This window comes from Scylla paramamosain, chromosome 17, assembly GCF_035594125.1.
Source record: "Scylla paramamosain isolate STU-SP2022 chromosome 17, ASM3559412v1, whole genome shotgun sequence".
NCBI lineage: Eukaryota > Metazoa > Arthropoda > Malacostraca > Decapoda > Portunidae > Scylla > Scylla paramamosain.
In genome coordinates, this window is record NC_087167.1 from 19035001 (window position 1) to 19061395 (window position 26395).

At 40.8% G+C, this 26395-nt stretch overlaps 1 protein-coding gene across 2 annotated transcripts in view; it reads left to right on the plus strand.

Annotated features, from left to right (window-relative positions):
• The window catches only part of LOC135108572 (cubilin-like), a 46065-nt gene extending 24364 nt beyond the window's left edge, over nt 1–21701 (plus strand). The window contains exons 3-17 of one of the 2 annotated variants that reach the window (XM_064019715.1): nt 9013–9173; nt 9560–9644; nt 10354–10565; nt 11708–11864; nt 12091–12311; nt 12716–13497; nt 13863–13983; nt 15963–16039; nt 16292–16476; nt 16782–16891; nt 17108–17364; nt 17529–17631; nt 18672–19344; nt 19662–19795; nt 20828–21701. In XM_064019715.1, coding sequence (XP_063875785.1) covers nt 9122–9173; nt 9560–9644; nt 10354–10565; nt 11708–11864; nt 12091–12311; nt 12716–13497; nt 13863–13983; nt 15963–16039; nt 16292–16476; nt 16782–16891; nt 17108–17364; nt 17529–17631; nt 18672–19344; nt 19662–19795; nt 20828–21183 — 3525 coding nt within the window. In that variant the 5' untranslated portion in view covers nt 9013–9121 and the 3' untranslated portion in view covers nt 21184–21701. Of the gene's footprint in view, nt 1–8448; nt 9174–9559; nt 9645–10353; nt 10566–11707; nt 11865–12090; nt 12312–12715; nt 13498–13862; nt 13984–15962; nt 16040–16291; nt 16477–16781; nt 16892–17107; nt 17365–17528; nt 17632–18671; nt 19345–19661; nt 19796–20827 lie in introns of those variants that run through there. The other variant, XM_064019714.1, reaches the window with a different exon arrangement.
• Nucleotides 21702–26395: the final 4694 nt, after the last annotated feature.

The window sequence follows — 26395 nt, forward strand, 5'->3', positions numbered from 1 at the left end:
CTAGCTTCTCTATACTACTCATCCACCTTCGTTGGGTTGGATCGACTCCAGCGGCTTAATATCCCTAATATAACGACTGTTCCACAATGTTGAGTTGCATTCTAGCAAGGGTCGGGTATCTGCAATGTATAAAGATTTTATAAAGTCCTAACTGAGAGCGGCAAACTAATTACTTAAGAAAATTAGAAGCGGTACCTTTAGCAGCCACAAAGCGTATAACCGTGAAACCTCAGTTTAATATCAACCGAAATTCCTAAGTCTTTGCTCAAATTAATAAACAATATAGGACTGTAGCCAATATAATAATGATTATATGCTCGAGGCAGAGTTGGATCTCTATCAATTCTCAGTATAACACATTTATATAGATGCAGGAAAAGACCCAATGACTTTGCAATTCCATTTAGAACATCAATACCATTCTATAAAGAAAAAAAAAAAATGTTGGAAAACAATTAAGAGTTACAAGTCTGAACCTTCATACAAAATTTGATGTCATCTGCAAAAAAAAAAAAAAAAAAGGTAATGACAATGTTTGAAGCCGGTTTATATAGATCAGAAACAGAACAAGCCCCAAGACTGAACCTTGAGAGACACTACTCAATATCTTTCTTGATATACCTGAATGACCATCTATCACTAAAGACATTTTCCTTCTAATAGGTAAGTTATGGATTCAAGACAGAATGTGACCGGAAATCCCTAAATAGCTAGCATAGTAATCAATATAGAATGGCAAACTGTATCAAAGGCCGTTGAGAAATCAAACAAAATAAGGTTTACAGTACTGTCTGTATCAGTACGCTATATAATTTCATAAAACAGTTTAACAATAATTTATTTTTAACTCTCCTTCCTCCTCTAAAACGAAACTGAGAATCGGCCAGGATCAAATTCTTTTTCAAATATTGTTTGAGTTGGTCCACAGTAATTCTTTCCAACATTTTACAACACATAGGTGTAAGGCTAACAGGACGACAATTCATTGCACCAGAATGCAGGCCTTTCTTGAAAATAGGAACAATACTAGAATTTATCCAGGCAGAAGGTATAGTACATGTCCAGTATTATAAAAAGAAAAAAAAAATACAATGTATAAGCAAGATGATTTTGACATGACCAAGATCAGTGTGTGAATACCATCAGGTCCCATGTGTTTGGGACCTGATGGTATTCACACACTAAATTCTTTATAATACTGGACATGTACTGTAACTTCTGCCTGGAGAAATTCTAGTATTGTTCCTATTTTCAAGAAAGGCCTGCATTCTGATGCAATGAATTGTAGTCCTGTTAGTTGTGTGCTGTATCAAGATTATTCAGCGCCTGCTCAACTCTTGTCAAAAATAAGGAGTTTAAATAAATCCTGGTGTCAGACACTTGATGGGCTGCAGGGAAGAGAGGAGCAGAGATATAAAGTGTCAGCAAGACACTACCATGCTACCTGAATCACTTACTGTATTTTTATCTCTTAACTTTAGAGAGCATATAGCTGGACGACCTTCCAAACCTTTGTGGCCCACAAAAAGTATTTGAACCTTCCATCATCTGAATCTTATGGCTTTATATTTCTGTCCGGAGTCATACCAAGTCCAACTAGCCAAAAACTTCTTCATTGATAGATGTCAAAATGTTTCAAGATCTAACTCCCCTTATGACTTTTAGCACCTAGCAAAAAAACATCTTCAATAACTTTGCTTCTTCATCTTTTTCATCCTTTAGTTTTACCTGATGGCACCACTGCCATCTCATCTATTTCTAAAGCTGAACTCTTCTCTCATACCTGTGCTAAAAACTCTACCTTGTGTAATGAAGTACCAACTGCCCACTAGCCACCCTGGGCTCACCTTAACTTCACCACTGAAGTGAAAACTAAAACAAATCTCCTCCCAGGGTAAACAAACATGAAACATACAAACAACACTTTAATGGATATCAAAATAAATCAATACACAACTCGTGTAAACTCACAACAAAAAGAAATAACTAAATAAAACTTGTGCACCTCAAAACTTCCAGCTGAGGGGCACGATGGGTAACCCTCTTTCACACAAACGCTTCTGGTCCCCTGCTGACAGGCGTCTCCCTCTTGTCACCATAAACTGATAGGGCTCAGGGTGGCCACTCACTACACCACTCCTCCAGTAGACAGGCACATACTGGTGAAGACGCTGCTGCGGCTACGGTCCTTAAGCATCACCGTGAAACTCCTGCAACACACCCATGGTGCACTCTAATCATCCTCTCTCCCGCTCCCTACTTTTCATTAGCATCCAACACTTTTCCCAACAATATCTTAACACTAAAATACACTATCACATACCTGCTATGCTGACAAAGCCACATAATCCAGACCTCTAAACCAAGAAATTCTTTGACTATTTAACTCCCAAGGTGGAGCACATCCTGACTTTCTTCCCTTTTGCAGAGATCTCCATTCTTGGAGACTTCAATGTTCACTACCAGCTTTGGCTTTCCTCTCCCATCACTGACCATCCTGGTGAACTAGCCTTCAACTTTGCTATCCTCCATGACCTAGAGCAATTGGTGCAGCACCCTACTCATATTCCTGACCCTCTTGGAGATACACCCAACATTCTTGACCTTTTCCTGACCTCTAATCCTTCTGTTTATGCTGTCATCCTTTCTTCTCCGTTGGGCTCCTCCGATCACAATCTCATATCTGTATCTTGTCCTATCGCTCCAATCCCTCCTCAGGATCCTGCTAAACGAAGGTGCCTCTGGCGTTTTGCCTCTGCTAGCTGGTGGGACCTGAGGAGGTATTTTGCTGAATTTCCTTGGAATGATTACTGCTTCCGTGTCAGAGACCCGTCTTTGTGTGCTGAGCCCATAACAGAGGTGATAGTGTCTGGCATGGATGCGTACATTCCTCACTCTTTTTCTCGACCTAAACCTTCCAAACCTTGTTTAACACAGCTTGTTCTCGTGCTATACATGGTAGGGAGGTAGCCCACAAAAGGTACTTAAGTCTTCCATCACCAGAATCTCATGCACTTTATATTTCTGCCCGGAACCATGCCAAGTACGTTCTCCTATTAGCCAAAACTCCTTCACTAACAGAAAGTGTCAAAATCTTTCAAGATCTAACTCCCCTCGTGACTTCTAGCATCTAGCCAAAAAACCCTCCAATAACTTTGCTTCTTCTTCTTTCCTTCCTTTATTTCAACCAGATGGCACCACTGCTATCACATCTATTTCTAAAGCTGAACTCTTCGCTCAAACCTTTGCTAAAAACTCTACCTTGGACTATTCTGGGCTTGTTCCTCCCTCTCCTCCACCCTCTGACTACTTCACGCCACGTATTAAAATTCTTCGTAATGATGTTTTCCATTCCCTCGCTGGCCTAAACCCTCGGAAGGCTTATGGACTTGATGCAGTCCCTCCTTTTGTTCTCCGAAACTGTGCCTCTGTGCTTGCACCTTGCCTAGTCCAACTCTTTCAGCTCTGTCTGTCAACATCTACCTTTCCTTCTTGCTAGAAGTTTGCCTACATTCAGCCCGTTCCTAAAAAGGGTGACCGTTTTAATCCCTCAAACTACCGACCTACTGCTTTAATTTCCTGCCTATCTAAAGTTTTTAAATCTATCCTCAACAGGAAGATTCTTAAACATCTATCACTTCACAACCTTCTATCTGATCGCCAGTATGGGTTCCGTCAAGGCCGCTCTACTGGTGATCTGGTTTTCCTTACTGAGTCTTGGTCATCCTCTTTTAGAGATTTTGGTGAAACTTTTGCTGTTGCCTTGGACATATTAAAAGCTTTTGATAGAGTCTGGCACAAAGCTTTGATTTCCATACTACTCTCCTATGGTTTCTATCCTTCTCTCTGTAACTTCATCTTAAGTTTCCTTTCTGACCGTTCTATTGCTGCTGTGGTAGACGGTCACTGTTCTTCTCCTAAATCTACTAACAGTGGTGTTCCTCAGAGTTCTGTCCTGTCATCAATGACCTTCTAAACCAAACTTCTTGTCCTATCCACTCCTACGCTGACGATACCACCCTTGCACTTTTCCACGTCTTTTTCATAGACGTTCAACCCTTCAGGAAGTAAACATTTCACGCAGGGAAGCCACAGGACGCCTGACTTCTGATCTTTCTAAAATTTCTGACTGGGGCAGAGCAAACTTAGTATTGTTTAATGCCTCAAAACTCAATTCCTCCATCTATCAACTCGACACAACCTTCCAGACAACTATCCCCTCTTTTTCCCCTTGTTTTCCAAAACAAACACTTGCCATCAATCCCCACACCAGGCGGCTGAACATCGGGATGCGTCTAGCTCCGCCAGACCTCTCACACTTGGATGATTCATAGATTGTCCCTACCTCTCCTCCACCCTCTGACAACTTCATGCTATCCATTAGGATCTTTCACAGTGATGTTTTCCATGCCCTAGCTGGCCTAAACCACCTGAAGGCTTATGGACCTGCTGGGGTCCCTCCTAATGTACTCCGAAACTGCCCCTCCGTGCTTGCACCTTGCCTAGTCAAACTCTTGCAACTCTGTCTGCCAACATCTACCTTTCCTTCTTGCTAGAAGTTTGCCTACATTCAGCCTGTTCCTAAAAAGGGTGACCGTTCTCATCCATCAAACTACAATCCTATTTCTTTAATTTCCTGCCTATTTATTTATTTTTTTTTTAATTTGTCCTCAAAAATGAAGATTCTTAAACATCTATCACTTCACAACCTTCTGTCTGATCGCTAGTATGGGTTCCATCAAGGTCGTTCTATTGATGATCTGGCTTTCCTTACTGAGTCTTCGTCATCCTCTTTTAAAGATTTTGGTGAAACTTTTGCTGTTGCCTTAGACATATCGAAAGCTTTTGATAGAGTCGGGCACAAAGCTTTGATTTCCAAACTACCCTCCTCCGGCTTCTATCCTTCTCTCTGTAACTTCATCTCAAGTTTCCTTTCTGATTTTTTCGATTGCTGCTGTGGTAGACGGTCACTGGTCTTCTACTAAATCTATTTACAGTGGTGTTCCTCATGGTTCTGTCCTGTCACCTACTCTCTTCCTGTTATTCATCAATTATCTAAACCAAACTTTTGTCCTATCCACTCCTACGCTGATAATATCACCCTGCACTTTTACACGTCCTTTCGTAGATACCCTACCCTTCAGGAAGTAAACAGTTCACGCAGGGAAGCCACAGAACGCCTCACTCTAAAATTCCTGATTGGGGCACAACAAAATTAGTATTACTCATTGTCTAAAAAAACTCAATGCCTCCAGCTATCAATTCCACACAACTATCTCCTCTTCTTCATTGACACTCAACTGTTCTCTTTTTCCACAATGAACATCCTCGGTCTATCCTTTATTTATAATGCAAATTACAAACTTCACATCTAATCTCTAGCTAAAGCAGCTTCTATGAAGTTAGGTGTTCTGAGTCGTCTCCGCCAGTTTTTCTGACGCTCCCACCTGCTAACTCTGTACAAGGACCTTATGTATGGAGTATACTCGTACTTCACATGTAAGGGGAGGGGTGGTTCCACTCACTTATCCACTCCCCTCCTCTAACTGACTGTCTTCAGCCTCTCTCTCATTGACGCAATGTTGCATCTCTTGCTATCTTCTACCGCTATTTTTATGCTAACTGTTCTTCTGATCTTGCTAACTGCATGTCTCCCCTCCTCCCGCGGCCTCGCTGCACAAGACTTTCTTCTTTCTCTCACCCCCTATTCTGTCCACCTCTCTAATGCAAGAGCTAACCAGTATTCTCGATCATTCATCCCTTTCTCTGGTAAACTCTGGAACTCCCTGCCTGCTTTTGTATCCTGTCCTTCCTATGACTTGAACTCTTTTAAGGGAGGTTTCAAAACATTTGTCCTTTAGTTTTTGACTGCCGCTTTTGATTCTGTTCGGGGACCAGCACCTCAGTGGGTCTTTTTTTTTTTTGTTGCGATTTTTGTTGCCCTTGGCCGATGCTCCTCCTACATAAAAAAAAATAAAATAAATAGATAAATAAATAAATAAATCCTTTATTACAAATATATAAATGGAATAATTTGGCACATGACTTCATTATATTATTAATAAATCATTATTCATCATTATGATTATTATTATGAATATGATTATTATTAATAAATTAATACTGTTAATTTCATAATTGATTTCAGACCTGAGGGAAAAAATTTCTATATCTTGATTTAACCACTAGAAGTCGTGCAGTGACTGGCAGCAGAAAAATTTCCAAATAACCATGGGATCTGCAGTCGTCATAGTACTGACGTTAATGGTAATCTCCTTGTCCCCGGCCCAGCGAAACCCTCTCAAAACTTTACCCCACCTTCAGATTAGTTTCTCGATGTTTCTTTGAATTGCCTAATGGGGCATGACACACTCAAAGGAGTTAATTTTATCTCTTAAATGCTGGAAACGACAACAAGGATACAATTCATTTTTTCAAAGCAACAAGAGAACACATGGTACCTGAGGTAGGCAGACACTGCAGTTCAGTCTCTCTTTTTTAGATTAGTAAATCCCTGAAGTTTCATTTCATGTTACTTGGTAAAGAAGGTCTACAAATCATTGGATAAGGTAATCAATGAAGTTCAACTAGATGTTACCATTAACACTACCCTATTATCATATTTAGAGGTCTAGAAGACAGAGATGAGTTCTGCGATGAAGAGCAATTTTATCCTTCGACTTTATCTATCACTAAATTTATGTAAACTGTAGTAGCTGTTGGTGAGGTAGTTGATTAAAAAAAAAAGTGGTGAGAGAAGGCGATGGCAAGATCGTGAAGCCAATGTGAAAGGCAGTGAAAGGAGATACTGGCGATATTCTTTTCCTTATCACAATGCTTTTTCCTGTATGTTAGGCTAACCGACGGATGTTGATACTAGATAGTCACATACTTGGCTTACTCGCACATGCTTACCTTATCGTGTTTTACTTCCTTGCGTCAGATATACTAATAGTATGAAAGAAATATACATACGGTGTTAAGAGGATATGGTTATATGGTGATGTTGTTCCTATTTTTGTTGATTTCCATTCCCTTGTTTAAACAGTGTCCGTGAATATAGATAATGCAATGTGTGTATTGTAAACTATCCGCCTCAATACACTGCTTAAAATGTAGAGAGAGAGAGAGAGAGAGAGAGAGAGAGAGAGAGAGAGAGAGAGAGAGAGAGAGAGAGAGAGAGAGATGCCTGATACTAAAAAGGGGGGAGAAGTTTATTGTGTGTTTCTAGAATGTGTAGATGTTTCTTTTTCAGAACATAACGCCATAACGCAAAATGATTGATCCAAAGGTGAACTAGCAATAGACAATCGAGCAATGATCCTTAAAGACAGAATATCCCCAAGCCGTGTTTTGAAAATGGAACATTATCTTTTCTTTATGCTAATTTGCTCAAGGACATATCTTGAACTAGATTTATATACAAAATACAAGACATAAATCACAGTTGACAGGAGGGACTACATAACCAGAAGTTCAATAACGGCACTTTCTATCGGGTGACATGCCGAAGTGGAGAACAAAGGCCTCGGCAAGTCGAGGTCTATTCTACGTAAATGTCGACTTCCTTCAGATGCACCGCTACTCCGTTTCGATGACGGCACCGGTTATGTTCTGTATGTTCTGAGGTATTAGCATATTTTCGCATCATTGACATAATTCACTTGTACTAAAAAGAAGCAACTGGCATACCATGAAAAATTTGAAAACGCTGTGTGTGTGTGTGTGTGTGTGTGTGTGTGTGTGTGTGTGTGTGTGTGTTTGTGTTTGTGTTTGTGTGTGTGTGTGTGTGTGTGTGTGTGTGTGTGTGTGTGTGTGTGTGTGTGTGTGTGTGTGTGTGTATGTGTGTGTGTGTGTTTGTGTGTGTGTGTGATTCACCTCCGGGCGTCTGCTGTTACCCAGCCAACCATTCCCGTACGGAAAGAGTTTAGAGCTCATAGCAATCGATCGTTCGGCAAGACTGAGGTCACTCACACCGGGGCAGCAAGGTCACAACCCCTTCGGCTTACATGCCGAACAAGTGTGTGTGTGTGTGTGTGTGTGTGTGTGTGTATTAATCATGTAGTATGCGTATGGGTGCTCGCGTTGGCAAATTGTTGTATAACTGATGATGGAATATGCTTGGACTATAATGCTGCTTGACAGGAAGAAACAATCGTTTTCTTCTTTGCATTTTGAGCTCCGTTTGTTTGAGTTCTTGAGAAGCTGGATAATACAGTTTGTTTGCTGGAGTAATGACCCTCTACAGACTGGTAGGTAGCAGTTCATTTTGCAGGGGCGTGTCTATTCTATTACTTTAATTAAGCCTTTCCGGCCCAGGAAATTCTTCTCGGGAGAAGGCTGGAGGAGGAAGAAGGTAAGCCACACTTCCTGGAGAAAGTCTTGGGTTGTTGATTAACGTATTAAAGAAAAGAGAAACTTCTATAAATGCTTACCATACTTTCGTAAAGCAAGTACAAAATTTAGATCGCTTTATGAAATGCAATAATTGAATCGCACGTGTGTTGGCTCAAGCAAGGAACAGCAGGAGGACAAGACAAATGAGTCACACCTGGAATCCGTAAGGTCCCAAAGGAAGTACACGTCATGAGTATTTACCTTGGCGAAGGCGGTAAAGGTGTATATAATTGGTTGGGGAGGGTCCTGTTAAGTATTCGGAGGGAGTCATTATCGCATCGCGCTTGGTGCTCCGTGCGCCACTCATCCCCTGGCAACTCTCGCACTCTCACGCCGCCTCATGGATCCAATGTAGGAAAAGATATTGCCTCAGAACTCCATAATCTTCAAGATTAAAATTTAGGAGACACAGAATCTCGCAGTGAGCTTCAAGATGAAGATTGAGAGGAATATTAAGAAAGTGTGTTTGTTTTTATTGTGTTCAATGGTGGGGAGAGTGTGTCCGGGACCGACTAGCGAAGACTCTGCTGTGACTTTCGACCGTCTTTGGAAGGAAGACAAAAGCGTTAACAAGCCTTCAACTTTTATCAGATTTCTTCCAACATTTCTCCTTAGCGGCGGAGCGAGGACAGGAAGCGACAATGACGATAATATTGGAGCGACAAACAAAGAACATGCAGTCAAAGGTGGAGACATCGATGAGGATACACATATCCTGAAGCAAATGGTGATTGAGAAAGCCTTAGGAATCAAAGGACGTTCTTCTCAAGAGGAAGGTAAGCTATTTTACAGACTCTCTTATTAATTTTCACGTACTAATGTACTTAATACAAACAAGTAAGCAGAATTACATCAAATCTGTACGACACATACAATTCTATAATTTTTAGTAGTCTCATCTGCTGCTGATACGGTAGATTAGGGTGTGATCTGTGCGATTTGTACCTGCATCATAAGAGAGAGAGAGAGAGAGAGAGAGAGAGAGAGAGAGAGAGAGAGAGAGAGAGAGAGAGAGAGAGAGAGAGAGAGAGAGAGAGTTTCTTTTCAGTATATCATACTTGATCACGGTAAATGCATATTTTCATACACGTATTTCACTTGGATTCTTACCGTCAAAGAAGAAATATGAAGGTGGTTGCGTCACGCAGTGTTTATCTGACAGATGTGGCCACCGTCTGTGACGAGCTCGTTACCAATGAAGAGTTTTACCTTCACTCTCCAGGATATCCAGAAAATTATCCTCCAAAGTAAGTCTTCATTAATCTCAACACCTCGCTGAATTTTTTCTTTGAAATATTTGCCTAAATTGTTTTCTATGATACATAACTTGCAAATATTTTAGAGTTCGAAAATTTACCACAACAAATGATTTAGACACTTTGAATACGTAATTTGAAATATACCTCTCCACGAGATATTCTTGATGATGACTACTCTCATGGACTCATTTTGGCAGAACTTAGAGAAGCAGGTGTGGAGTTCCGGAGTTTACCAGTGAAACGAATAAAAGATTATGAATATTGGTTTACTCTAACGCAGGAATAAACAAGTATTCACACTATTTTATCCCTTTCTCTGGTAAACTCTGGAGCTTCTGTTTCCCTTTCCCACGACTTGAATTCTTTCAAGAGTGAAAACACTTTTGTAATTTTTAAGGACTGGCACCTCAGTGAGCTTATATATATATATATATATATATATATATATATATATATATATATATATATATATATATATATATATATATATATATATATATATATATATATATATATATATATATCATATAAGTAAATAAATAAATAGATAGTTAAACAAACAAGTAAATAACACATTTTTGGCTATAGCATTTATACTGTTATCTCTAGGTAATCTTCCAGAAATCCTTAATATCCTGTTGCAGTTGACCGTTTAGTAGTGACTTATTATAACTCGTTTGGCACTTTTTTTTCTCAGTATGACCTGCAGATACGAGATCCTCCGCCGCCACCCGAATGTGTGCGGCGTGGTGTTTACTGTACTACGTCTCGACCTAGCCGCTCCTTCTGACTTTCCCTTTAACCAAACTCATCATAGGGACGATAAGGATAGGCATGGTGTATGCCCCGGCGACAGCCTGGTTATCAACAACGTGGTGTACTGTGGTAGATACCAGCGTGGCAAGACAGGTTTGTGACAACGTGTTGCGTTCAATGACAGCTTGGAGCTAGATGAACATTACAGTCAGTAATCCCTAGTATTTATTATCCTTAATCTGTTAGGCAATAATATATAAGGATCCGAACCTAAACAAAGGTACTTCAAAGGTTTAACATGACGCAACATTTTCTTTATGTAAGAGGTGAGGGGGGGCGTCTCGCCAAGGAAAAAATTTGAAACAGACACTGAAAGCACTAATTTCTTGAAAGCATAGTCCGAAAACAAGTCCAAAGTTACATTATGAAGTTCGAAATCTCCCTCTTGAAAAGTTTAAGACTTAGACTCTTTCACGAGGGAGGCCTCAAGACACTTCACAATGTAACTTTGGACTTGTTTTCGGACTATCTTTTTAAGGAACTAGTGCTTTCAGTGGGCTTTTTATTTATTTTCTTATTTATTATCATTATTATTATTATTATTATTATTATTATTATTGTTATTATCATCATTATTATTATTATTATTACTTTTTTTTTTTTTTTTTTTGCATTTGACTTAGTCATATGCAGGAGAAAATACAGAAGCAGGCAGGGAATTCCAGAGTTTACCATTAAAAGGGATGAAAAACTGAAAATACTGGTTAATTCTTGCACTAAGGAAATGGACAGAAAATGAGGGAGAGAAAGCAGAAGGATGTATTGTGCAGCGAGGTCGCGGATTGTGGTGTGGAGAGCCATGCAATTAGTAAGGTCAGAAAAGTAGTTAAGTAGCGATAAAAGATGACAAAGTTGCTATCTTCTCAGAAGAGGGATTAGCTCTAGTATTAGGAAGTGAACAGAATGCCTACGTGAGTATGAGAGAGAGCAAAAAGTCTTGTACAGCGAGTTCATGTGAAGAGGGAAGTCATGCAGTTTGCAAAGTCAGAAGAACAATTAGTGTAAAAGTAGCGATAGAAGATAGCAACAAGAAATGCTTTCTTATTAGATTCATAGCAGAGTTGTTGTTGTTTTTTTTCAATACAGTTAAACGTTCATTTATATCACTTCAGATTAATTCAGTAAAATTAATCAACACAAAATTTTAATTTAAACTTTAGTGTCACTAGAAACCCATATAAGTTCAGACTCTTCCTCTTCCCTGTCCACCAAGCACCGACCCATTCTCTCCCCAGCCACTTTTGCATTCACTTCGTCGCTGATGACAGTGGAGTTCAGAAGCGGAGCGGGTCACGGGGCTTCAGGCTTCCTGCTGCAGGGACGGCAGGTGTCCACGTGCCGCCAGCCTCGCAGCCTGGGTCCACCTCTGATATCCTCCATACCCTGCAACAGGTAGTGCTACAGATTATCCACTGAAGCAGCGATGGGAGTAACGTGATGCACCAGATCATCCTTTACATTGTGGCGCAAATTATTCATCACATATTATAACTGCTAAGATTTCCCTTTCTAAAATGGTGGATAACAATACGTACGTGCATACATAGTCGACTGCTTCCATAACATGGCTTGATTACTTTAAAATTACTGTAAACATGCCCTTGCACTGCTGTTACAGGAGGGTGGAGGGTGCCAGCTTCGTGGTGATGTCACCGGGTTATCCAGAACAGTACTCACACAACCTGGAATGTCGCTACACGATTGTGCGATCTGGCCCTCATGTATGCGGTCTGCAGCTGGTTGTGCAAGGCTTCATTGTGGAGGACGGCAGCTGCATGTTTGACTATCTAGAGGTGCAAGGCCAGCGACTGTGCGGCACTCTGCCTCCTGGCTTTACTCGTAGGTTACATACACACACACACTCTCTCTCTCTCTCTCTCTCTCTCTCTCTCTCTCTCTCTCTCTCTCTCTCTCTCTCTCTCTCTCTCTTAAAGTTACTAAGTATATGAGCCAACACACTCATGTTCATGTGGAAGTGACAGTGATAATGGCATTGTTGGGAAAGATATATGCGATTATGCAAAGTCAATATATCTCTCTCCATCAGATCCTCTACTTCTCAAAACTGACTTAAAGTTTTGTCTATTTATTCTATTCTTGATGCTTACATTTTCTCTTACTCCTTTTCCTTCTTGTATAATCTTATTCTATAAAATTAAACCAGATTAAGTAGAGCTGGTGAACCTTCATTTTAAAATTAAGAAATTGAAAGATGATCATTATTTCCTTGCACTACATTTCAGGTCACTTTAACTTCGAGGGTGATGAGGTCGTAATCCGTTTTCGATCTGATGAATCGACCAAGAGACCTGGCTTTGTGATTAGAGGACAGCAGACACCATGCATGGAGTCTCCTCCAGTCCAGGCCTCCCTCAGCCAGTCCCCCCCAGGCAGAGTAGAAAATCAACAAAAGTCCACGTCTTCACAAACAACCACACAGTCACAGAGCACCTCGTCACCATCTCTCAGTATCAATACAACCACTGCGAACCAGACAGATGCCCATATTAATTACATCCTTTCTATCTTAGATCGCCAACCACACCAAACAGGAAGAGAAGACGGGATAGAAGGTCGAAACATATCTGACGAGGATTTCACTGAAGTAGACTTGGGGCTGGTGACGTTTAGAGAACCTGATGACGATCATACAAATGCCGACCAAAACATACCTGGCTCTCCGGATTTTAATCCCTTCACAACAGAAGGTCTTACGCCGACGGTCCCAACAACCTCAACAGATTTATTTAGCATACCAACAGACTTTCCAACCAATCCAACTGACTTCTCGACCATACCGACAGAATTTTCAACTATCCCAACAGATTTTTCGACTGGCCTCACAGATTTTCCGACAACTGTGAACTTTCCATCGACAAGCAGCTTCCCAACATTGACTAGTGATTGTGATCGACTGATAACTGCCGTCACTACTGACATCGAGAGCCCTAACTATCCTAATAATTACCCAGTGTCGAAGCAGTGCGCCTACGTGGTGGGCAGAGCGTCCGAGAACGTGTGCAGGGTGAGTATGTGTTATTCAATAGCTGGATGAGTGAATAAACAGACGAAGAAGTGTAAAGTAATTGACTAAGTGAATAGGAAAATTAATAACATGTGACTGGATGGGTGAGTAAGAAAACGGACAAATGCGAGTGAGTGAGTTATTCAGCAAATAAGTTCAAGGAATGAGTCAGAATGAGTAATATGGATGGTGACACTATAAGTGGGACTGATAGGAAGAAAGTGCTTACCACGAAAAAATCTGAAATTACGTTATGAGGTGAAATATGAAGAAAAAAAAAAGGGGGGGAGGGGATGGTAGGGGAGCTCTTTATGTATTATGTGATTGTAATTTTTACTTTCCTCGTCACCTGCCGTGTCCATCAGCTTGAGGTGAATTTCCTGAGTGTGGACCTTCCCTCCCAGGACCCCGTAACCAATGAGTGTATTGGAGACTATGTGAACGTGGACGGCACCAAGTTTTGTGGGACCTTCCAGAACCGCATTGGTGAGTGTTTCCATGGATGAAATTGTTACACGTATCTATTATTACGATTCTTCATCACCAGCCGAATCTCGATGCACCAGTCATCTTTGTTAGCATTTCCTACAATTTATCTCCATGGTGGGAGGAGGTATTCCCAAGGCCTATCAAAGGAAATACTTTTTTCCTAGTTTTATTTAGTTTTATAATAATAATAATAATAATAATAATAATAATAATAATAATAATAATAATAATAATAATGATAATAATAATAATAATAATAATAATAATAATAATAATAATAATAATTGTTGTTGTTGTTGTTGTTGTTGTTGTTGTTGTTGTTGTTGTTGTTGTTGTTGTTGTTGTTGTTGTTGTTGCTGTTGTTGTTGTTGTTGTTGTTGTTGTTGTTGTTGTTGTTATTATCAATATTATTATTATTAGCTTCATCATCATCATCATCATCATCATCATCATCATAATAATAATCATCATTATCATCATATCACCATCATCATCGTCGACAGCAGCATCATCATATCAGGAGCAACAACAATAGCAGCAATGAAAGCATGATCATGTGATGCTATTCACATCAACAATAATAACAATAATTATAATAATAATGACTGATGATGATGATGATGAAATAGTAATAATAATAATAATAATAATAATAATAATAATGATAATAATAATAATAATAATAATAATAATAATAATAATAATAATAATGATAATAAAGGAAATGCAATAGGCCAAAATATATAATTAGGGCCTTCTCCAATAGTAATTTCTGTACAGCCAGATACCCGTGATTTCAAAAGACCCAACAGTTCCGTTAACTACGTAGATATAAAATAATCCTTCCAGTACTTTGATCTGCTGCATTCTCCTTATTCTCCTAAAGACTTGATATGGACCTGATCAGGATCAAACTTCATTCCAAAGCTTACTTATTTCTTGGTGAATTAGTTGTGAAGTTGTTAGCGTCCAGCTGACACTGGGCGCGTTCCAAAGAGGTTTACGTAACGTTACGTAACGTTACAGAACGTATTTTTTAGGAGGTGATGACGTCACTATTAGCTACCAGAAGCTCACGGGCCGGAGGGGTAGCACGCTTCCCTGAGCTAAGTAGGGGGCGGGTTTACTGTTGTTAAACAAACATAATCCTTGACTCGCACAGGACTCTGTGGCCTCTCTTCTCTCTCTTCCTCTTGCCTCCTTAAGAGTTAATTTATTCTATGAATAATGTCCTTAACGTCTAGTATAGGATCGTTAGCGAGCTCTTCTGCTAAGAAGATCGCTGTGGGCGGCTTTCTTTGTTTGTTCCAGCTGGTCGACTGTTCTAAACGGGAGGGTGAGGGGGGGTTTACGTAAGGTTATGTAAATCTCTTTGGAATGCGCCCTTATCTGAGGTTCTACCAAATGCCCTTACTGATCTTAAAACACTAGTTTTACATTGAAATGTACAGGAATATTTCATTGGCATTAACTATTAGTATACTTATGGATATAGTAGGCAGGAATTTTTAAAATTTTAATTCTTGCAATTCTAGATATATCTTTTTTCTAATTAATTGCATGTATTCAGGAAGTATATCTATTTATGCATGCCATGCTATGCTTTAAGTAATACTTAATACGTCATCATCATTGTAGGAACTGAATTTGTTTTCACCACGGTTAAATAAAGTTTTTATTTTGATTGTGTTTCTCTCTCTCTCTCTCTCTCTCTCTCTCTCTCTCTCTCTCTCTCTCTCTCTCTCTCTCTCTAAGAATAATAGAGCACACTCCTTCCAGTATGCTGCAGTTTGTAACAGACATTACTTTGTTGACATTACATTTAATTCATGATGGAAGGAGACAGGTGCCCGATTGGCAAACTGTATTGTACGTAGTGCAGGAAGAGAGCGGGAAAGCACACACACACACACACACACACACACACGGCATCCTGAAGCAACTTTTAAGACAAAATAATTTCTTCATCATTTCAGTAACAATTAACTTCCCTGATCAGACCGTCACGTTGTCTTTCTTCTCGGATGCCTCAGTCACAGGCCGTGGGTTTAAGGTAAGCAACTCTAGCCCACTGAGGTTTTCTTCTCCAAGGCCAAAATCTTACCCTTAAAGACGAAGCGTTCTGCTTGACATTATTCATGAATTACCATAAAAATTGTAGTCAAATTCACAAATTTATTCAATGAGTATGTTATTAGTAAAGTTATTATTTATTATAAGACATGGTCAATAAGGTGCCAATTCATTTTAATTTCTGACATTGCCTAAGGCATTAATAAAAGCAAAAAGTGCTGATTTGCTGCAGTTAAGGGTAACACAGTTGAGCAATGGATGTGGCGGCCCCGTGCAGCCTCCTATCCCTCCGGGGCAGTGTGATGCCACCTCCCAGCAGCCTGCCTTCCTTTTGCTCAGTCCGGGTTACCCTGTGCGTTACCCACCCTCGACTGAGTGTATCACCACCGTCCTCCGCTCCTCCCCGGACGTCAACAGGTAGCCTACTACGTTCATGGATTAGGGCCTCTTCACTGCTCCAATCACTTCCTTGTCAGGGAGAGTGAAAAAAAAAAAAAAAAAAAATCGGTGGAGGGTTACCATTACAGCAGCATGTACGGTACTGATCAAGATAATGTACTTGTACAAAGACTAGTGGCATACATCTTGTCAGATTACACAGCTCAAAAATCGTAATGCACGCGTGTAAATAACAAGTTTTTAGGTCTCCTGCTTTGAGTTATTATTGTGTTTATCCGCGGCCATTTCTTGTAATGAACGAAAATGTAACTTGCTTAATTCAGTTTGGTCCTGGAGTTGGTTGATTTCGAACTGGGAACCACGCTTGGGTGCAGCGGAGACTACCTGGAGGTGGGGGGAGAGCGATTGTGTGGACTGCTTACCGGCCAAACCAGTGAGTATGATCTGACTCTAATGGGCAGCATTTTGTTACTCGCCAAGGTGCGGCTTCTTTTTCAGTGTGCTATCCTCGACTCCATCATTATCATTTCTTCAAGAGAACACGATCATCTCAAGTCGGCAACCTGATTATGATAATGTACTTAACTACACTATATTTTACCTAAGCTCTAAAACTTTTTTTCTCTTATCATGCCATTAACGTCCTCAGGAACTGTTCCTTTTGTGGGGAACTCTGTCACCATAAAGTTTCACTCAGAGGCTAATCTTGGCGTTGGCGGGCGTGGTTACCGCATCAGAGTAAGTCAGTCCAGCACCTCTATCATACCCAACGGATGTGGCAGCTTGGTGACCACTCCCACCGCTTCTCTCCAGTCACCCAACTACCCTAACTCTTACCCACCAAACATCGACTGTCGTTACGTCATCAACAAAGTCTCGCATGATATATGCCAGTTGCAACTAAAGGTAACTAAATATCTAGATCCGGAAAAGCTTCAAACTAAATGTTCCATACAATTAGTGCCGTAATGCTGTAACCTTGGCACAGATAAAATGCATGTTAAGACATACGATCTATAACCTGTTGTGTATATAAGTAATACCTAGGCAACGATCTATTTACATTTCAGATTTTGGACATGGATATAGAAAACGGTGTGGGATGTGGGCGAGACTATCTTCAGGTGGCCGTACAGGAACGTTTATGTGGACGGAGAATCCCTGGTGAAATTCGTGAGTGGTTCTGCTTTTCCTGTTCAAATGTGTATGTCTGTTCAGGGTCATACAGTTTCCTCATGCTGAAAATGTAGCAGTGCAATGACTTTCATCTGTTTTTCAAATATGAAAATATGAAAAAAAAAATGAAAATAGATGAAATACTTTTTTCAAATATATGAAGCAAGAGATGAAGCAATGACACGATGAGAGAGAGGCTGAAAACAATCAATTAGAGGAGAGGAGTTCATGAAAAGAAATGCTTTTGATTCGACTCTGTATAAAAGAGCGGTGTGAGTGGGATTCCCCATACATCTGAAGCATACTCCATACATGGACGAATAAGGCCCCTGTGCAGAGTTAACAGTTGTGGGAGGTGAGAAAAACTGGCAGAAACTACTCAGAGAGCCGAAGTTCATAGAATATGTTTTTTAGCGAGAGATGAGATGTGAAGTTCCCAGTTTAGTGTACTAATTAGTAAAGAACAGACCGAGGGCGTTCAATGTAGGAGAGGTGGACAACTGCGTGTCATTAAAGAAGAGGGAATAGTTATCTGGAATGATGAGTAGAGTTGATAGATGGAGAAATTGAGTTTTTTTGAGGCATTGAACAATACTAAGTTTACCCTGCCACAATCAGAAATTATACAGAGATCAGAAGTCAGGCGTTTTGTGGCTTCCATTCGTAAGCTGTTTAATTCTTGATGGGTTGGACGTCTACGAAAAGACGTGGAAAAGTGCAGGGTGGTATCATCAACGTAGGAGTGGATAGTACAAGAAGTTTGGTTTAAAAGATTATTGATGAATAATACGAAGAGAGTGGGTGACAGGACAGAACCCTGAGGAACACCATTGTAATAGGAGAAGAACAGTGGTGATCATGAGTTTTTGGCTATTTAGAAAACAGACGGCATGATGCATCATCCAAGATAAATTTTTGATGATGTATGTATCATATATCCACCCAAGTGTGGATCAAACTGTCATTTTTACATACGTGATTCAGAAGGTAACATCCACTTCTCGTCAAACCCACTTTGTAATTTCTCTCTCCTGCAGGCAAGTATCACTTCACCAACAGACAGATGAGTCTTCTCTTCCATTCCGATGTATTCGGATCAGGCCGGGGATTCAGGATTGAAATACGTCAAGTCAGCTGTGGACATTTTAAGCCTATGTATCCTTATTATCCAACCCACCGACCTCACCATCACCACAACTACGGTCACCACCATCACCATCACAACCACGGAACCAAGAAGCCTATCTACACTCATCACCATCGTCCATGGTGGAACCACAACCCTCACTGGCGCCCCCGTTATCCCAGCCACCAACACAGCAGCTCGTATACACAGCAAACCACACTTTGTCCTTACTTTCCTTCCGTCACGTCTCAGTGGCCTCATACGACTCCTCGCCCGACATTTCCTCCTCCAACTACTATTACAACTTTACCAACCATTATTCCATCGTCGACTATCCCCACTATACCTACTGTTACTCCTGTGCGTTTTATTCCCCAACCAATCCCTGCAATCGATGCTTCCTCTTTTCGCTCAGATATTAATAGCACGAACGAAGAAAGTGACAGAGATGCCAAAAGAGTGCCAATTTCGAGCAATGACAGTCTGTGTCAACAGGTGGTGGACTCTGATCACTTTATTCTGCAGAGTCCTGGCTATCCAGCGCCTTATTACACCAACGCTCGCTGCTTTTACTCCATCGTCAGGTAATCTTTTATTACGCCTTCATTTCTAATTTTAAAAATCACAGACAAATGTGTCATGATGCATAAATCTTCTTACATCCATGATGGTAGCTACAGCCTCTCACAAGTATAAAAACTATGTATATTCAAATCCACAAAACTTTCTCCCTCTACAGCTTAATTTGCAAAGAATCATAGCATTCAAATGCTATTTTTCGTATTTAATTCGTATATATACTTCTTTTTCAGGCAGTTGCACATGCATCCACATACAGACACACCTATAGGTATTTTTTTTTTTAGCTTCTTTGTTCTCTTCTATATGTCATCATTCTCAGAGGAAGCGATATGGCATGTGGAGTGGAGCTGACCGTTGATGAATTTGACATAGAGAGAAGCCCGAACTGCGGAGAGGCGTACCTAGAACTGGCAGGACGTCGTTACTGTGGTTCTTTAGACCATGACGTTCAGAGTGAGTAGACTATGCATAGACCTATCATCTTTCACTTACTAAAAACTAAATCTGCCTTATACTTATTGTTTACAGGACTGTTATGATCTGATAATTCTTTTTTGTAGCTAGGCATAGATTATTTTAATCTGAGAGAGACTCTGAAGTCGAAGCTAGATAGTAAAAAATTCGGGATACTCAAGAGTGTGGGCACAAAAATAAGTTAGATCGTTGTGCATGCAGAGACAACATCCAACTTTGGAGTGAAAATTGAAGATAAAGAAAGTGGGAGGGAACAGAAGAGAGGGATGCTCTCATCAGCGGTGGTCACCTGCATTTCAGTATAGAGAATATAAGATGAGGTTTAGTAAAAGAAAGGTGATGTTCCATAGATTGAAGATTAATTCTAAGGCTGTGAATGTTGCAAAACTTAATGTAGGTATAGCTGGGGTATCAAGACACTTTGGGTTGATACCAGAAGAGCGATCCAACATTCCAACCTTCCTCCAGATGGGAAGCGAGGCTGCGTTTTGCGTAGACGTCTTAGTTCTGAATTTTGAATGAAAAATGTAAGATGCGTGTAATGTGGTGTGAGAAGGAAAAGTGGCTTTATGGGTCAGACTGTGATTACTTTTTTGTGTTGTGAGACAGGATGGGAGACATTCAGAGAGGTCACACCTGTTCTCGAGATGACAGTATGCCACAGAGTTGAAACAGAGATAGGAAAGATGAATAACAAAAGTTGTTGGAGATATTCTTTTGGTTAAATGCCAGAAATCATGAAAGGAGCTAGGGAAGTTTTGGGATGATTATGATCAAATATGTAAAACGCGTGACTCTCAGGAGATGGAAAACTTGATTGATTGATTGACTGACTAGCTGATTGATTGTTTGATAAATAGATATATGAAAAAAAATTACAGTTAGTGATCAAGAATTTAGAAAGAAAAGATCAGCTCAACATTGTCTAAAACGACTATGTGTGCATACAATTGCTGTATTCCTGGCCAACACTTAACGTTTATATTGATGGTAAGCCCTTCTCCACCACAGGTGTAATACCCTTCAATGCAACGCAGCCCATCGTCCTCAAGTTTGTAGCGGGGCAATACAGCAGCAGCAACGGGTTCAGTCTGCGAGGACGCCGGATTTCATGTTCTAAAACAAAAGGTACGGACTCCCGGACAGCTGAAGTGGTAGAACAGGGGCAGCATCGTCCACAGAGCAGTGGAGAAGGGTCCCACAAAAACAAGGGGGTTACATTGTCGAGGACAGACGAAGCAGGAGAAGCAGAGTGGCTGAACCGTTTCGTGGAAGACGGAGACATGGTGCTGCTTTGGGTGGGTCCAGGAGGTCCCGTATCTAGCCCGCTGGTAGACAAGCGAAGATTGGTGCAGGTTCCTTCCTGATTAATGGTAACATATTCTCAGAAAATAAACAATAAATCTGAGAAGCAGTACATGCATATGTACATGAAGTGAATGATCGCAATACTTTTACAAATTATTGAAGTTCCGCCAAAGGAAGGAGAGAAAAAGATACTTTTCTTTTTTTTACTCTGTAGTTTCTCTTTCTAAAGATGATAGCATTTTAACAAACCAGGCATCCTTCTAAGCACCTTTGGATGCACTTTTTTTCTTCCAGGGTTATGTTTTGTTTGTTTTTTACTTTCTTTAATTGCCATTTGCCATAATGTGAGTGCAACATAAATTAAATTAGAGTATACTTTTTTTTTTTTTATCTTTGTTACCTACTGGGATATAGTAGTGATGTAAGTTCAGTGTACATGTATAGCTGCATTCTGTAAGCCGAGGCTCTTAGGATACAACCTGAGTATGGAGTTAATGATGTCACACATACGGAGGACTCGATGATGAGATACTTCTACCATCGTAGAACCAAATTTAAATAAACTGTCTTAAGTGGATACGTCTTTCGTGTTGGTATTAGAACTAAGATTCCTTCACATATTTTCATTATAATCAAATCGAGACACAGTAAATTTAAGTTTTGTTTAATATTGTCTGAGATTATGAGGATGCATATCCTTAAATTCACAAATTTACACAAGCAATATACTCTCTGTATTTTCTTGAATGTATATAAAAGGCCTAATGCTTCACCATTATGTTGAAAGAAAATAATTTGTTTGAGATAACTGTAAAACAATCACTTTTATTGAACTAGACATTATTAAATGTAATCACCGTTCAAAATTCTATGAAACAAGTTCTGAAATACTCAACATATGGAAAATAGTGATGTTAAAAAGTAAAACTATTTTTAGAGAGAGAGAGAGAGAGAGAGAGAGAGAGAGAGAGAGAGAGAGAGAGAGAGAGAGAGAGAGAGAGAGAGAGAGAGAGAGAGAGAGAGAGAGAGAGAGAGAGAGAGAATAAAAAAAATGCTGTTGCTACAGACGAAACATACGATTCATCTAAAGGTGACGTTTTATTTATTTCTTTCCTTAAATGAACGACTTGGTCAGTGCCTTTAACTGTACTCTCTATATGACTTAGACCAATTAGAACAGCGGAAGGCTTATGGACCTGATGGGGTCGCTCCTATTGTTCTCCGAAACTGCACTTTCGTGCTTGTACCTTGCTTAGTCAAACTCTTTCAACTCTGTCTGTCTACATCTCCCTTTCCTTCTTGCTGGAAGTTTGCCTACATTCAGCCCGTTCATAAAAAGGGTGACCGTTCTAGTCCCTCAAACTACCCTCCTATTGCTTTAATTTCCTGCCTATCTAAAGTTTTTGAATTTATCCTCAACAGGAAGATTCTTAAACATCAATCACTTCACAACCTTCTATCTGACCGCCAGTATGGATTCCTTCAAGGCCGCTCTACTGGTGATCTTCTGGCTTTCCTTACTGAGTCTTGGTCATCTCTTTTCGAGATTTTGGTGAAACTTTTGCTGTTGCCTTGGACATATCAAAAGCTTTTGATAGAGTCTGGCACAAAGCTTTGGTTTCCAAACTACGCTCCTATGGTTTCTATCCTTCTCTCTGTAACTTCATATCAAGTTTCCTTTCTGACCGTTCTGTTGCTGCTGTGGTAGACAGTCAATGTTTTCCTAAATCTATTAACAGTGGTGTTCCTCAGGGTTCTGTCCTATCATCCGCTCTCTTCCTATTACTCATCAATGGTCTTCTAAACCAGACTTCTTGTCCTATTCATTCCTACGCTGATGATACCATCCTGCACTTTTCCATGTCTTTTCATAGACGTCCAACCGTTCAGGAAGTAAACAGTTCACGCAGGGAAGCTACAGAACGCTTGACTTCTGATCTCTCTAAAATTTCTGATTGGGGCAGAGCAAACTTGGTATTGTTCAGTGCCTCAAAAACTCAATTCCTCCATCTTTCAACTCAACACAACCTCCCAGACAACTATCCTCTCTTCTTCAATGACACTCAACTGTCCCCCTCTTCTACACTGAACATCCTCGGTCTGTCCTTTACTTATAATCTGAACTGGAAACTTCACATCTTATCTCTAACTAAAACAGCTTCTACGAAGTTATGTGTTCAGAGACGTCTCCACCAGTTTTTCTCACCCCCCAGCTGCTAACTCTGTACAAGGACCTTATCCATCCATGTATGGAATGTGTTTCACATGTCTGGGGGGGGTTCCACTCATACCACTCATCTAGACAGGGTGAAATCAAAAGCTTTTTGTCTCATCAGCTCCTCTCCTCTAACTGACTGTCTTCAGCCTCTTTCTCATCGCCGCAATGTTGCATCTCTAGTTATGTTCTACCGCTATTTTCATGCTAACTGCTCTTCTGATCTTGCTAACTGTATGCCTCCCCTCCTCCCGCGGCCTCGCTGCACAAGATTTTCTTCTTTCTCTCACCCCTATTCTGTCCACCTCTCTAATGCAAGAGTTAACCAGTATTTTCAATCATTCATCCCTTTCTCTGGTAAACTCTGGAACTCCCTGCCTGCTTCTGTATTTCCACCTTCCTATGACTTGAATTTCTTCAAGAGGAAGGTTTCAAGACACTTATCCTTCAATTTTTTGACTACAGCTTTGGACACTTTTCAGAGACTGGCATCTCAGTGGGCTTTTTTTTATATTAGATTTTTGTTCCCCTTCTTCTACATAAGAAAAAAAAAGTTTTATATATATATATATATATATATATATATATATATATATATATATATATATATATATATATATATATATATATATATATATATATATATATATTCTTGTGCAAGCCCCTTCAACCTTCAGGCGTGGTCAGGTACATGCTTATCACTGCAGCAGCCCAGGACGGTCAGCAGACACAACAGGGATCCACAACTGCTGTCAAAGTCCGGTTCCTTTGGCTAGTGAGGGCGAGGCCCGCACACATGACTGTTGTCTGTATTCAACAGACTACCGATAGAGGGAAGGACAACAGAACACTGTCTCACTGGTACTCCTGTCTTTGTTGTCCACACAGAGCAGTACTGCAGGACACAAGACACACTAACACGCTACAGTACAAGTAAGGCTCGCACCACCACCACCGGGTCTCACTCAGCAAAGCATCTATATCGCTGGGTAGCCCATCCCACCTCACAGTACAGCAGCACCACACAGCACATTACAGAGTCACAGCTCGCCGTACCAACGTCTTCTTCGGTAATCCATGCTGTAACAGACCAAGCAGGTGTCACACACACACACACACACACACACACCTCAGCGTCAGGTACTCATTGTCTCAGACTGCCAGGGCACACAATCCTCACAGCATGCTCTGGAACGAAGTCACATGGTGGCAGCGGCGGGCGACTAGCGTTGTAGCATAACACAAGGGGAGTATATTGCAGACTGTCGGCACAGGTGTTGCTTAGGTGGGAAACTGGCTCTCTCTCTCTCTCTCTCTCTCTCTCTCTCTCTCTCTCTCTCTCTCTCTCTCTCTCTCTCTCTCTCTCTCTCTCTCTCTCTCTCTCTCTCTCTATCTATCTATCTATCTCTCTTGGCTTCACTTCTATCTAGTGTTGCAGTGTGTCGTAGGAGGGAAACAGGTGCTTTCTCTCTTGGGGGGGGCTCCTTATATAAGGTCGGTTCCTTCATGATTGACCAGCACACTGCTGCTCTCCTGACCAATCACCTCCCATGCCACTTCCAGTCTCTCTAGGTTGCCTTCGCTTGCAGCTGCTAAATCATTGCCAATGCCTAACTTCACTACTCAGCGGCCCAGTGCTACCAATGACACCCCACACCGCAGCACTATCCTCCCCTTCAAAATAGTCGTTCTGACTATTCACTGTCACTATCATCACACTGATAGTCTTGCCATTTTTTTTTTTTTTTTATGTAGGAAGGACACTGGCCAAGGGCAACAAAAATCCAATAAAAAAAAAATGCCCACTGAAATGCCAGTCCCACAAAAGGGTCAAAGCAGTGGTCAAAAATTGATGAATAAGTGTCTTGAAACCTCCCTCTTGAAGGAATTCAAGTCATAGGAAGGTGGAAATACAGAAGCAGGCAGGGAGTTCCAGAGTTTACCAGAGAAAGGGATGAATGATTGAGAATACTGGTTAACTCTTGCGTTAGAGAGGTGGACAGAATAGGGGTGAGAGAAAGAAGAAAGTCTTGTGCAGCGAGGCCGCGGAAGGAGGGAAGGCATGCAGTTAGCAAGATCAGAAGAGCAGTTAGCATGAAAATAGCGGTAAAAAACAGCTAGATATGCAACATTGCGGCGGTGAGAGAGAGGCTGAAGACAGTCAGTTAGAGGAGAGGAGCTGATGAGACGAAAAGCTTTTCATTCCACCCTGTCTAGAAGAGCAGTATGAGTGGAACCCCCCCCAGACATGTGAAGCATACTCCATACATGGACGGATAAGGCCCTTGTACAGAGTTAGCAGCTGGAAGGGTGAGAAAAACTGGCGGAGATGTCTCTGAACACCTAACTTCATAGAAGCTGTTTTAGCTACAGATGAGATGTGAAGTTTCCAGTTCAGATTATAAGTAAAGGACAGACCGAGGATGTTCAGTCTAGAAGAGGGGGGCAGTTGAGTGTCATTGAAGAAGAGGGGATAGTTGTCTGGAAGGTTGTGTCGAGTTGATAGATGGAGGAATTGAGTTTTTGAGGCATTGAACAATACCAAGTTTGCTCTGCCCCAATCAGAAAGTCAAGCGTTCTGTGGCTTCCCTGCGTGATATGTTTACCTCCTGAAGGGTTGGACGTCTATGAAAAGACGTGGAAAAATGCAGGGTGGTATCATCAGCGTAGGAGTGGATAGGACAAGAAGTTTGGTTTAGAAGATCATTAATGAATAATAAGAAGAGAGTGGGTGACAGAACCCTGAGGAACACCACTGTTAATAGATTTAGGAGAAGAACAGTGACCGTCTACCACAGCAGCAATAGAAGGGTCAGAAAGGAAACTTGAGATGAAGTTACAGAGAGAAGGAAAGAAACCGTAGGAGGGTAGTTTGGAAATCAAAGCTTTGTGCCAGACTCTATCAAAAGCTTTTGATATGTCCAAGGCAACAGCAAAAGTTTCACCAAAATCTCTAAAAGAGGATGACCAAGACTCAGTAAGGAAAGCCAGAAGATCACCAGTAGAGCGGCCTTGACGGAACCCATACTGGCGATCAGATAGAAATTTGTGAAGTG